This window comes from Sturnus vulgaris, chromosome 29, assembly GCF_052056855.1.
Source record: "Sturnus vulgaris isolate bStuVul1 chromosome 29, bStuVul1.hap1, whole genome shotgun sequence".
Taxonomy (NCBI): Eukaryota; Metazoa; Chordata; class Aves; order Passeriformes; family Sturnidae; genus Sturnus; species Sturnus vulgaris.
Genome location: NC_142271.1, coordinates 1084707 through 1097978, shown reverse-complemented (window position 1 = coordinate 1097978; position 13272 = coordinate 1084707). Strand labels below are relative to the sequence as shown.

Sequence of the window (13272 nt, the reverse complement as noted above, 5' to 3'; positions counted from 1 at the left end):
TTCAGATGCTGACCTAAAGCAGGAAACATGGGCAAATTCTGTCATGCTTGTTCTTGGCAAAGAGGTAGAGGAAAGAGCATCTGAGTGTCTGCTCTGGGATGTGTTAGAAAGGGGCTGTGAAAGCCAGACAGTTTGGGGAAATTCCAATCTCTAACTTTCCTATTCTCTGCTCCCAGCTCTGTAGCACTGTGCAAACTCCTGCAGTATGGCATCAACACAGATGACAAGAGACTTCAGGACATTAGGGTGAAGGGAGAAGAAATATTTAATATGGATGAGGGAATTCGGACACGATCCAAGTCAGCCAAAAGTAAGTTATCATTTTGCTGGGTTTAACAGGGCTTTTTTCTATAAGTAGATGCTATGAAAGGCCTTAAATAGGTCTGGCAGATCACACAGAGCTGTGGGAGGTAGTTTCTGCAGAAGGTGCATTTGGTTTTTAGAGCTAATTCATACATCATGTTCTTAATATATTTGTTTACCTGTATCTCTTTACCTTAATTTTGCCAAAGACTTGTTTGGAGGACTCCTGGTGTCTGATTTAATATAACTGGATGAGGTAATTATGGGATGGAGAATTCTTCACTGCTGTTTTGCATCATGAGATGGAATTGATACTTCTGGATGCCTGGTAGCTTCTTAGAGGACAATGTCTTTAGCATATGCCGAGATTTAAAACAAAGGGGTGCCTTTTTCAAGGAGACACTTTCACAAAAAGCAATGATTCAATAAGTTAGAGATTTCTTTTAAGGAAAGCTTGACCAGTCTCCTTCATAAGATGTGTCTTATTTTTAATAGGTTGAACTCAAAGTCTTTGACTGGAGGTTGCTGTTGCTTTTAAATCGGAGAGCAGAGCTCTGGGCAGTTTTTCCTGAGGACTGAGCTCCTGAGGCCACTTGGGGGCTGCTGTCCTCAGCCATGAGTCAGAGCTTGGTTGTGGCACTTGCTGTGCTAGAGCTCGTGTGTGACCAGTGGTGCAATGGGATGTGGAGGATGTGTAGATCCAAACTGGGAGCCTGTCCAGACAGGTGCTCCTTGAGCCTTCAGCTGCCATGGGCTTGGGATCTGCAGTGATGCAGTGAAGGACAGGTGACAGCTAAGATGAATAGGGACAAACACTAGGGATTTTAAGAGGTGAGTGCTGGTCACAAATCACTTGCTACCTGATTATTCTTGGCTTAAGAAAACCAAACCAACGAAGGTCAGACGGAAAAATGGCAAATGCCAGCATTTGAGTTAAATATTAGTATCCGTAAGAGCTAAAACCAATGCTCCCAGATTATTTATTTGATAGGATCTTTACTTTTGTAATGAAGAGCAAATAAACCATCTAGCTGTCCCTGTGGAATAGCTAAGCCCTGCAGGAACACTAGTAAGGGAAAGTTGGAGCTTACAGTACCTCAGAAGGGGCAGAGCCATGCCTGGGAGTACTGCACTGCTCATTTACATGAAAGCATTGATGGATGTGCAAATGGATTTCAGGAAATAAAGGTTGACTTCAGATGACTCCATTAATCAGCCTGCAGGAGCAGAGTCACACATTCATTCAGCTGGGAATATTTTCTCCCTGCCTCCTCTTCACTCAGAATTGCAAGGTTGATATTGCATTGAGATCTTTGGGAATGTAGCTCTGAGGGTATATGGAAAGATGATTTGGGGATTTTATGTCAATTCTTTTTCCCTCCCAATCTCCCTAAGAAAAAATCTCCACTTCAACAAAAAAGGGCCTGTTTTAGAACTTTTAATTAAAAGCATCTTGAATATGTGTATTTTTTCTCTTACAGATCCTGAGCGCTGGACAAACATTCCTTTGTTAGTAAAAATCTTAAAATTAATTATAAATGAACTTTCTAATGCCATGGAAGCAAATGCATCTAGACAGACTACTGCAGATTGGAGCCAAGGTAAAATACTGGGTTTGCTTTTTCTCTTTGCATGGCTTAAATGTACTTGATCTTCTCTTGAAAAGCATTTATGGTATAGGAACTTTGTGACAGTAAATCGTGTACCTGTAACTACAAAGGCTTGAATAGTGATCCAGAGGATAAGCTCATAGAATCACAGAATCCCAGGCTGGTTTGGGTTGGAAAGGACTTTAAAGTTCCTGTTCCACACTCTGCCATGGGCAGGGGCACCTTCCACTGTCCCAGGCTGCTCCAAGCCCCATCCAACCTGGCCCTGGCCACTTCCAGGGATCCAGGGGCAGCCACAGCTGCTCTGGGCACTCTGTGCCAGGGCCTCCCCGCCCTCACAGGGAAGAATTTCTTCCCAGTATCTCATCTAACCCTGCCCTCTGCCAGTGGGAAGCCATGTCAAAAATGGCTTTTGTCAATATCCCTCTCCAGCTCTCTTGTTTTGTTGTAAGTTCATCATTAGCACGACATCTCTTCCTTCACTGTGCTGTATTTAAGTGCTACCAATCTCTTCCAGTAAAAAGAAATAAAATGGGAGAATAAGATCAGTCAGGGTTGTGTATCCCTAGACCTGAAAATTCTTTTGGGCTAGTTTGGAAGATGGCATCTGACCATGTGTGAATAAAATTACCCTTTCATGGATATCTGGTTTGGCTTTCTTCGTACTTCAAGTATCCGTTCTTGTTGCCTTTTGCTTGGCTCCAGTTCTGGAATCATTCCAAAAGGATAAGGAGGATTGTAGGTATTTCTGTTCATCCACCTACATCAGGATGTGTTTGCCTACAAACTCCAGTCCTCTATAGAGTGATCACAGACTCTTGGATTTGGATAATTTCTAGTATTTTTTTTTCCAAACAGATGATTCAAATGATATGTGGGAAGATCAGGAAGAAGACGAGGATGAAGATGAAGGCTTGGCAGGACAGTTCTTATCAGATATTCTTTCCACAAACAAGTATGGTGAGTAACAGCTTGAAAGTCCTTCTTCAAAGCAATAATCAAGTAGGTGACATCCTAGTCAAACTTTCCTTCCCTTGCCAGCAGCAAAACAAAGGCTGCAGGCACAGGGAAAGAATTCTGCTCTGGGATTGTGAATAAGGACCCTCTGGAGAAGCTGTGGCTTGGAGGAACATGGTGATTAAATTGCTGCATTATAAATAACATCACCTGGGAGTTCACATGCTGCACAGGCTTCACACCTGGGAGGTTCCTGCAGGTATTTCTTCTAAAGAGAAAATTGCTGCTCAAAGGTGTAGGTGTGACTTCAGTGTGAGGGTGTCCTAGGGATGGGTGAGCTCGTTTGTGGAGACACCTTGAGGAACGAGTGATGCCTAAAGAGATGAGTGGGTACATCAGTTCTCAGTCTCATGTAGCCTCAGAAGGGAGAACTTTACAGGGAAACAGTGAGGGATGCTGCTCACATTAGCTCAGAAAAAAAATTGTCACCCTCCCATGGGATTAAGGCAGAAGATCCTGGTGCATGGAATTCCCAAACCTGCCTGTGAGTGTCCCATGTGTGCTTGGCTCACCTGCGTGTTCCTTGGGCCTCCACTGATCCTGGTTCTGGGCTTCAGTGGTTTCTGTCTCATGACCTAAAGGAACAAATATTCTGCATGCAATTTTCTTTTTCCCAGAAGTGCTGAAACCATTTAATTTGGATCCTTGGGTTTCAGTAGCTTAATCGAAAATTTCCTGAGATAGTCTGCTCTTTTTGATGTTAAAACCTGCCGATTTGCCTCTGACAGATGAAGATTACTATGAAGATGATGAGGAGGATGATCCAGATGCATTAAAGGACCCTCTTTACCAAATAGATCTCCAGGTGATGCTCTAGAATGAGGGGTTGTACCAGATTCCAATCATTTTCTATAAACTTTAATTTTTTTAATGTTGTACTTCAACAAATATGTAAGCACTGGAAACACCAGTTATTGTCATCCAGAAGGCACTCTGTTAATTGAAATTACTTTGGAGATGGCCAGTTGTCCCAAGAACTTCTGGAGCTATTTTCCTTATCATTAATATCTATAAGGTGGACATGTGAGTGAACAAAACTCTTTGAACAGAGGGAGATGAGACTTTTCTACCTGTGAGCTTCACAGCTACTGGCAGAAGTCAGGAGTAGATTGGAGAGTGAACATGACAGAGTTTCATACTCGGAGATGCTCACGCCCAGTCAGCCCCTGTGTTACCCTTTGCTCCTGCTCTTCCCACCACCTGCAGCTGTTGATGGGCCCTTCCCTCTGCTCCCACCCTTCTTCCTCTGCTCCAACCCTTCCCTCATTCAATTCCTCCTCCTACACCACTCCTTTCTGTTCCCCTCAGTCCCGGGGTCTCACTTGGTGCATGTTGGGATATGTCTTTGACACGTGGGAGCAGCAGAATTTCCCAGGAGGGTGGTGCTGACAGGGTGTTTCTGTCCCTCCCAGGCCTATCTCACTGACTTCCTGTGCCAGTTTGCACAGCAGCCCTGCTATGCCATGTTCTCTGACCACCTCAATGACAACGAGAAGCGAGTGCTGCAGGCCATCGGGATATAGACCCATTCCAGAGACTACACCTGCCAGATCTGAACAATAGGTTTATTTTTTGCTAATTCCACGTTTTATGATTGGACATAAAACATTTTCCAGTGTCTGCCTGCCTTGTTCCAGGTTGACAATGGCCTCGTTGTTTTGAGCCTCATCTTAACACGCATCTGCTAAGGGAAGGAATCCTGAGAAAGCAGCAAGGACATTGCACATTGGTCTCACCACAGGAGCACTTTCATTTTCCACAGTAACTTTCCAGGAAGTTCTTAAAGATTAAAAATAACGTGTCCTTAATATTTTTAAAAGGAAACTGTCTCTACCTGTGAAGAGGCACTTTTAGTTTCCCACAGCACAGTCAGACAGAAAGGAACCGGGTCACTTACGGATTGCTTGAGAAGTGGGAAGGTTGTTCCTCTTGGCTGTTGTTTCTCCTCACATAACACAGGGTAAATATCTTGATCCTACAACGTGACTTCTTTTATGAAACCACAGACTCTTTTCAGAGCTGCCTGGATGGGATGGAGCCAGTTCACAGAGTTTGGAGGGGAAGCTGAGACAATAACCTGAGTGCATATCTTCTTTCCTGGTGTGGTGTGAACGGGGCTGTGTCGGTCACATCTCCCATGGGAGCAGTTCTTCACTAACACTTGTGTGTGCACATGCTCAGAGGAAGCCACCACTTAAATTTCTGTTCCTGTGGCATGTGGCTATGAAAGACTGGTTTTTTGGAACACAAGGAGCCACAGTTTTTAGGGGAAAAAAAACCTGATTGTACTTAATGTATTTGCTCCATGACAGCCACTCTGAACTTCTTTGCTTTTTTCACACTCCTGTGTGTATTTTATAGAGTGGTAAAATAACATTTGCAAGTTGATTTCCCCATGAGAACAGTATGATGTATCTCACAACACCTCTCTGCCTTTGGTTCCCTTTTGGGGAAAATGAAATAAAACTATTAAAATGTACATTGGTATCCTTCTTATAAAACAGATTTAAAAGGAACTTATGCTTGTTTCCTGAAGTCACTTTTTAAAGACATATTTCTGCTTAGGACTCGTTCTGTATGTGCTGCCAGAGGATGTTTGGGTGTTTCTTGGGAGTCATTAGGACAGAAAGGGAGTCCTGTGCTGTATGTATCTGCTGCTTAAAACAACAGCCTTTACAGTTTCCTTTTAAGAAAGGCACTTGCTGTTCCTTTGTGGAATAATTTGCTTCTTTTTTTCTTTTTTTTTTTTTAAATCAAAACCTCCATAACCTGGAGTCCTTATGTATCTCACTGGTCTCATGTTGTGCCATGTGAGAATGGGCAGAGCCAGGGGGGAACCCCCCCATCCCCTGCAGACTCCTCTGAGCCATTCTCAGTTTTCTGTGTACCTCTAATTAACTCTATGAGAAACAGTTTGAAGCCTGATTTTTATGTATCTAATAAGGTACAAGCTCTTCCCATGCCATTGAGTCTCAGTGTCTTTCTTTCCTGGGGATTCTCTGGTCTGTAAGAATATCTAATAAATGGGGTGCCCTGACCCTCCTGTCATACAGTCCAGGAGTTTTGTTCTGAGGCTTTGCCTCTCAGCTTTCACTGAAAGGGCCAACAGGTTAAACTGAACAGTGCCGTTTTCAAAACCCACCAAGAAGCTGATGGCTGCAGTGGTATGTCCACATGGCTACTCCAGAAGGGTCGAGAGTGTCCTCAGAGGAATTGGTCCCCGCTCTGGGAAGAGGCAGGACTGGCATTTTTTGCCGTGTGCATCAGCAGCAAAGGCTCAAACCCAGCCATCCAAACTTGGAGGAAACTGGATGCCAAATATCTGGAAGCATCAGGATGTGTTCAAGGTGTCTGGAGTAAACAGCACATTGAAGACTGGTTAGCCTGGGCTCACAGAGGTGCTGGTGGGGTTCATGTGTGCTCCAGTGGGAGCTGGAGCTGGTGTCCTGTGCCTCAGGGAGGCTTTAGCCAGGTCAGAGAGTGGATTTAAACAAGACCATGAAAAATGGGGCTGACATTAGTACTGACACTCTACTGAAATATCTAAGGGTGTCTGTGTCATTTTAAGTTCCAAAAGATGGATGGGTCAGTGCCACGTTCCTGCTGGAGCTCATCTGTGTTTTGGGTAAAAATGGCTTTGATTTGCAGTTATTAATGTTTTTCAAGGAGTGTGAGAAGGGAAGGATGGGGGGGATAAGTGGCACTGTCTCTATGTGTAAAGATTCACTTACCTGAGTTTCCCACAGTATAGATGGACAGAAAAAGGCACTGTGTCCCTTACGGATTACTTGAGGAGTGGGAAGGTTGTTCCTCTTGACTGAACTGGTGCTCTGCACTCTCCCTCCTCCATCCTCAGCTCGGATGCAGCCTGAGCTGGCCAGGCACGGTGCTGCTGTGTGGCAGCTGAAGCTTGGGACCAGCCCGAGGGGCAGGACTGGCACAGGGATGGTGTGATTGTGCAGCAACTATTGCCACCACCCTCACCGTGTGCCGGGTGGTCTTGGCAAGAAATACTCGGACTCAAGCAATCCCTAGGAAGAGGCTGGATAGGATCTGAGAGGGTGCACGAGGGAGATGGTTTGAGGGACCTCAGCGAAGTCCTGCTGGTGCTCATGACTTTGTTCTTTTCTCCTTAACCAGTCATCCTTCCTAATAAAATTCGGAAGGCTCCATGATGTGTCTATACAAGGATTGTGTTTGCTGAAGGAATTGTGCTGAATAAACCTCTGACTAATAACAGTGATTGCTCAGGATGGAAACTGCTGCACTCTGTGAAGCAGTGTCTGAGGTCTGGTTTTGAGGTGCAGCACCACTTGTGTTTGCTGTTGCAAAAAAACTAAACTAATAGTCGTAGAGGTGACTGACACTACGTTAGGAAACATAAATTAAGGAAACGCGAAAGGTGGGCTGTGGGCCACTCCACAGCCGAGGACACGTCACTGCTGCGTTGGCGCACATAACCTGCTCAGGACTCGTCAGTGAGAATGAACTGGCCGTGTTTGCTCACTGTGAGTGTTCTCCGGGGAATAGCACGAAGCTCAGACCCCCACGGACCGTGTTTAACCAGCGAACCGCCCAGCTCGCATGCTGCAATGAGACTTTATGCATATTCATCAGTATTGTTCTTTCTTGGGAGTGGGTTTTTTTGGATTAAGAAATAAACTTTTGTAATGTAGAATACCTCCTGGCTTCCCCGTCTTTACCCTGGCATCCCCGCCAGCCTCGAACGCGGCAGCTAGAGCCTGCAGTGGCGTTCGGGCCCCCTCCCCTCTAGCGGTGCATGCTGGGGGCTGTAGTCCAGGGGTTGGTAGCTGCCAGGCCGGCGCCCCGGGCGCGATGCACGCCGGGAGTTGTGGTCTGACGGCGCGGCCGCAGGCGCGCCGGGAGGCAGGTGTGCGGGGCGCGCCGGGAGTTGTAGTCCAGGGGGGCAGGCGTGGGCCATGGCGGCGGCCGCTGCCCCGGCGGGCGGCGCGGGCCGCTCGAAGGTGGCTCCGAGCGTGGACTTCGACCACAGCTGCTCGGACAGCGTCGAGTACCTCACCCTCAATTTCGGGCCCTTCGAGACCGTGCACCGCTGGCGCCGCCTCCCACCCTGCGACGAGTTCGTGGGGGCCCGGTGAGCTGGGGAGCGGACGAGATGGTGGGAGGGGGGCTCCCGGCGCCGCTGACCTGTCCATGCCTCCCACAGCCGCAGCAAACACACCGTAGTGGCTTACCGGGATGCGATCTACGTGTTCGGCGGGGACAACGGGTAAGGGGAGCCGGGAACCTGGGGAGCAGGGCCGGGATCGAGGGGATATGGATGTGAGGGGAGTGTGACGAGAGGTAGGTGTGAGGGGAGGGGGGTGTGGGGGGATATGGGTGTGAGGGGAGGGGGATGTGAGGGGCGGTGGGTGTGAGGGGAGATGAGTGTGAGGGGAGGGGGGTGTGAGGGGAGATGGGTGTGAGGGGAGATGGGTGTAAGGGGAGATGAGTGTGAGGCGATATGGGTGTGAGGGGAGATGAGTGTGAGGGGATATGGGTGTGAGGGGAGATGGGTGTGAGGGGAGCAGGGCTGAGGATCCGTGGCCATCCCTGTGCGACCCCTGGCCCGGCTCAGCCGCCTCTCCTGTCCCTCCCCCAGGAAGACGATGCTGAACGATCTGCTACGCTTCGACGTGAAGGACTGCTCGTGGTGCAGGTGAGCAGCGCGGCCCCTCGCCGGGCGCCGCCAGGGCGGAACACGCCGCGGCTTCCCTCAGCACCTCGGGCTGCTTGTAAAAGTTTGTGGCACTAGCCGAGTACCCGAGAGGAAGTGTCACCTCCGCCCAGCGCTGTCACAGCTGCTCCCTGCCAGCCTGCTGTGTGCTGGGCCATCGGGGTTATCGATCCTTCCCGAGGGGAGGCCGGGCGGCACAGTGAGGAAGGGGACCAGGGTCACCTCTGTTCTTGCAGAAGGGAAGGCAGAGGGACCGGGTGTGCTGCACCCCTCGGGCCAGGGAAGGTGCCAGGGGAGCTCACACCTTTCTTCGCTCCTTTGCTCTGCACTGGGCAGTCTGTCTTACCTGTGTCTCACTTTCTAGCTCTGCCAAATAGATTTCAGCAGCAGCATGTTTGTAACCATTTATACTATATTGCTGTTCCATAAGATCTTAGTGTGATCAGCTATCCAAAACCAGTGAAACACTCAGGAACAAAAGAATAACTTCTAACAGTTGTTTCTTTTCTGAGTCTGCACAGTAGCTCTGAGTGCCCAAAGCACCACCAGGGTGTTTGACTGCTGCTGTTGTAACCTGTGCAGGGCTTTCACGACGGGGACACCGCCAGCACCACGGTACCACCACTCTGCTGTGGTCTACGGGAGCAGCATGTTCGTGTTTGGTAAGGCAGCAGCAGGTTGTGCTGGGAGTGCTCGATGTCATGCTGTACTGGTTTGAATAAAGAATGAGAGATCTTTAGGAAGTGTCAAAGACCTCATTCAGCAGCAAATCTGGTGTTTTCATGGCTGACTGATTTCAACTTTAGTTTGGAAATACTTCACTGTTTTGTTTAAAGTAAAGATGACTTGAAGTGCATTACCAAAGTGATTCTTTAGGAGAAGGAGTGGAGAAGAAGTCTTCTTCTGTAGTAGTCCATTAGCCAAACTGTGGTTACTGCACTGCAAAGAGAGAGAAAGGACAGCAACACACACGGACTTCTTTGGGGAAAAAAGGCCAACTTTATTGTACAGACAGCCTGTATTTAAAGTGTGTTACGTGCAGTTAGGACAGGACAGTAGTTCATTGGACGATTGGGACAAACATCCCCTGGGACAGCATGTCCGGATGTCCCATGGGAAACACACCAGGTGTTAATCTTTATTACGAATTCCCTTCTGTTTTTCACCAAGTTATCACTCTGGGAGACTTCCTCCCTAACTGAAGCTGTAGTCAGCTTGTCAGCCTGGAATGGACCTGAGAGACAGGATAAATCCAGGCCTGAAAGGAATTGCCAAGCTGCAATTTCCTACCTCTCTAAATGTGTGTGTCCACACCAAACACTTTCTGGAATCTAAAGTTTCTCCTAATGCAGTGACTGGGAGTGTGTGTGCTCCATTGCCTGGGAGTCTAATGGAATTCTTTTTGTCCAGGTGGTTATACTGGAGATATCTATTCCAATTCTAACCTGAAGAATAAAAACGACCTCTTTGAGTATAAGTTTGCAACTGGGCAGTGGACAGAGTGGAAGACTGAGGGAAGGTAAGAGTTGGTGTCATTGCCTCATGCTTTGGGGGAGTGAGGGTAGCCTGGCATCATTTCACATGGCACAGTCAGACCTAATTACAGTGCTGATGTTAGGACTGCAGCATGATTGCTGCTCTGCTTTCTCAGTTAAAGTTTTCTGGTTCTACAGGAGTTTTTTTGGAAGGCCTCCATTCCAGAGTGCACTGTAATAGAAATTTGTCCAAAATCCACTATTCATGTTTCAGGTCCGTGACAGAAGGGATGGGAGCAAAGGGAGTTGGGTTTTTTTCTGAGTTATTTTAGTTTCAAGGATAGCTTGGGAATTGTTGATCCCTCATGAACATGGGTTCCTGAGATTCATTGTTCCAAGGAAAATCAAAATCACTATTAACACATTGCTTCCTAAAGTTGACTCGGTGCACATTTCAAAATGCCATTTCTGAAAGTGATGGTTGTCCAACGACTTAGTGTTTTTAAAAGGGCCTGGACAGGATAAAGGGGAATGGCCTCATACTGGCAAAGCAGGAATAGATGGGATATTGGGAAGAAATTCTTGGCTGTGAGGTTGGGCAGGCCCTGGCACAGGTTGCCCAAAGCGGCTGTGGCTGCCCCTGGATCCCTGGAAGTGTCCATGGCCAGGTTGGATGGGGCTTGGAGTAACCTGGGCTAGTGGGAGGTGTTCCTGTCCATGGCAGGGAGTGGGACTGGATGTGCTCTAAAGTCCCTTTCTGCCCCAAACATTTCTGTGTTTACCACTCCCCAGTAAGGGTCATGTGGTGTCTTTACCCACAGTCCTTTACCCAGCTGAAGTTTCTGAAATGCTGGTTTCAGTGGAGAGAGGAAAGGGAACATTTTTTATTGTGATTTGTGGAGAGGGATGAGGAAGATCCCATCCATTCTTGTGTTACTGTTGCTCACGTCTGATGAGCACATTATATTTCAGAACAGAGACGACATTAGTAACTTCTCTTTCTGGTTAATTCTGGTAACATGGGACATTTTGGAGAGTAATTCTTACTCAGTTTACAAACTCACATTTTGCTTGTTGTTCCCCAGAGTTACAGTGTTCATGCACAATGACCTCAGACAAGCCAACAGATGCCTTGTGGCATCACAGGTTTGTTCAACCTGGCTGATGTAGTTAAAACAACAAAGACTGTGGAAGAGAAATCATAGGTTTGATCTTTCATTGTGGGCACTACATCTTGAAAGCAACCCTGAATGATCCCATATGAGTATCCTGAGCTCTGTCCTGGTCTCATTTCTGTGTTTCACTGCTTAGTCTGTGGGAATACATGTGGGATGTTCATAGCAAGAGTTGATTGCCACTTTATTGCCACTTTGCTCTACCAGTGGTGCTATGAATTTTCCCATTATTTAACTACTTTACACAAAATACTCCAGGAGTATTTGAGTCCTGGCAAGGAATTAGTTGGGATTTTTTTTCTTTTTTTTTTTCCTGTCTGCATTAAGGTAGTTTCTCTCCATTGAAGGCAGAAGAGTGCAAAACTAATACATGCCTTCAGAGGCTCACTCAGAAGCAGTTTTGTGTAGGAGATTTTCTTCTTCCGTGTGCATTTTAGCCCTTAGATCCTTCTGCAGCCCCTCTGCAGCTGCAGAGGAAAGATTGTTGTCTGCATTTTCTTCCTTGCAGGTTGCCAGTGGCCAGGTCAGCTCACGGTGCGACAGTGTACAGTGACAAGCTGTGGATCTTTGCTGGATATGATGGCAATGCACGGTATGGGGCAGCATCACCCTCTGCTTGAATGTTTCTGTGAAATTCCAACCCCTCAGTTTCCACCTTTGTAGAGACATTTCCATATTCCAAGAGATTTGAACACTCAACTGGAGTGCTGAGCATTGCACTTCACTGCTTCACAATTCCCTGCTTCATGTTCAAATAAGTATGTGCTTAAAGCCTAAAGATCTGGTTACTTGGAATGGTTGTGGATGTGTAATTTGACAGTGTGCTTGGTTGTAAGGCTGCAGAATGATATTTGGAATTTGGCAAATGCACATTTCTTGTAACGTCCCCGGCACAGGCCGGCTGGTGTTGCTGAAGACTTAGCAAACCCTGGATTTGCTCTGAAATCACCTGACAGAACTAAGTAAAGCAACATGTCAGGTTTTTTCTCATAAATCTGTGGAAATATGTAATACTTAGGTTAAAGAGAGGTGGGATTTTGTGTGGGGAAAGACTGGAAAGGAGTGGTGCTGAGAAGTTAGAGAGCTTGGTGCTTTTTTTCACAGTAGCTCCTTGCATTTTCTGTTGGTCTGAGAGGGAGCAGTCAATTCTGGACGTGCCTTTTTTTTTTCTGTTATGATGAACTTGAATACTTTATGTTGATGCACAATATTTGCATCATGAGAGCACACAGAGATTGTTACAAATGAGGAGGTGGGTTGCCTCCTCTTCTGAGGAGAATCTTCAGAAAAGTGTCCAGCTCCACAAAGTCTCCAGGAGAACTGGTGATAATCGGGAAAACAGATGGGATGTCTTTGTTATTTCTGGAGGAGGAATTGGTGTAAGATAAGATGCATGACTTTGTGGGATTGTTCAGTGTCATCTTAGGGAGTCCCCCAGGGCCTTGGGTAGCTGTAAGGAAGGAGTGGGTGAGAGGAGCTGTCTAATTTTTATGTTAAATATGTCTAATCACGTTTAAAAAATGTCTTTTTATGGAACTTGAGCCTCCAGGCAGATTTGAACAAAGGAAACATCTGTAGTTACTGTGAGTAACTTGTTCTGGGAACAGCACAGTCAGAGATGTGTCAGGTTACCTGCTTCATCCTCCTTTCTGTATTTAAGGAAGGATTCAGCAATGTAAATAATTGTTAGGGTCAGTCTCAGTAGTTAACAGGGATGAGCAGAAGGAGCAGGGTAATAAGGGGTATTTTGTAAAAATCCTGAAGATTAAATAGTTCAAATCCTTAAGCTCCAGACAAAGTTGCTGTGTATAGCTGTTAACTGCAGTGTACTTGTAACTAGAAAGATGCTGAAGCAAGATGGGTAGGGGCTGTAAAATTTAGGTATAGGACAAAGGGATTCTAATAATTGTTTTTCTGTCAGTAGAAGTAGGAGTCTCTTCCTGTGCAGAAGGAATGTTGATGAAATAGGATTTGTGTCCTTTCAACACTGTTAA

General features: G+C 46.6%; 2 protein-coding genes across 6 annotated transcripts in view; both read left to right on the top strand.

The window, feature by feature from the left end:
- The window catches only part of IPO9 (importin 9), a 39141-nt gene extending 33246 nt beyond the window's left edge, over positions 1–5895 (top strand). The window contains exons 20-25 of one of the 3 annotated variants that reach the window (XR_015808761.1): positions 177–310; positions 1785–1904; positions 2772–2873; positions 2958–3129; positions 3659–3735; positions 4343–4459. Coding sequence is in view for 1 of the 3 variants with exons in the window: in XM_014872610.2 (XP_014728096.1) it covers positions 177–310; positions 1785–1904; positions 2772–2873; positions 3659–3735; positions 4343–4453 (544 nt within the window). In the remaining 2 variants the exon portion in view is untranslated. Of the gene's footprint in view, positions 1–176; positions 311–1784; positions 1905–2771; positions 2874–2954; positions 3130–3658; positions 3736–4342 lie in introns of all 3 variants that reach the window. The other 2 variants (XR_015808760.1, XM_014872610.2) reach the window with 2 other exon arrangements.
- Positions 5896–7843: 1948 nt separating this feature from the next.
- Positions 7844–13272, top strand: part of LZTR1 (leucine zipper like post translational regulator 1) — a 36309-nt gene continuing 30880 nt past the window's right edge. For all 3 annotated transcript variants that reach the window (XM_014872856.2, XM_088180475.1, XM_088180476.1), the window contains exons 1-6: positions 7844–8046; positions 8119–8181; positions 8554–8610; positions 9211–9290; positions 10039–10147; positions 11787–11870. In XM_014872856.2, the coding sequence (XP_014728342.1) occupies positions 7871–8046; positions 8119–8181; positions 8554–8610; positions 9211–9290; positions 10039–10147; positions 11787–11870 (569 nt within the window). In that variant the 5' untranslated portion in view covers positions 7844–7870. The remainder of the gene's footprint in view (positions 8047–8118; positions 8182–8553; positions 8611–9210; positions 9291–10038; positions 10148–11786; positions 11871–13272) is intronic.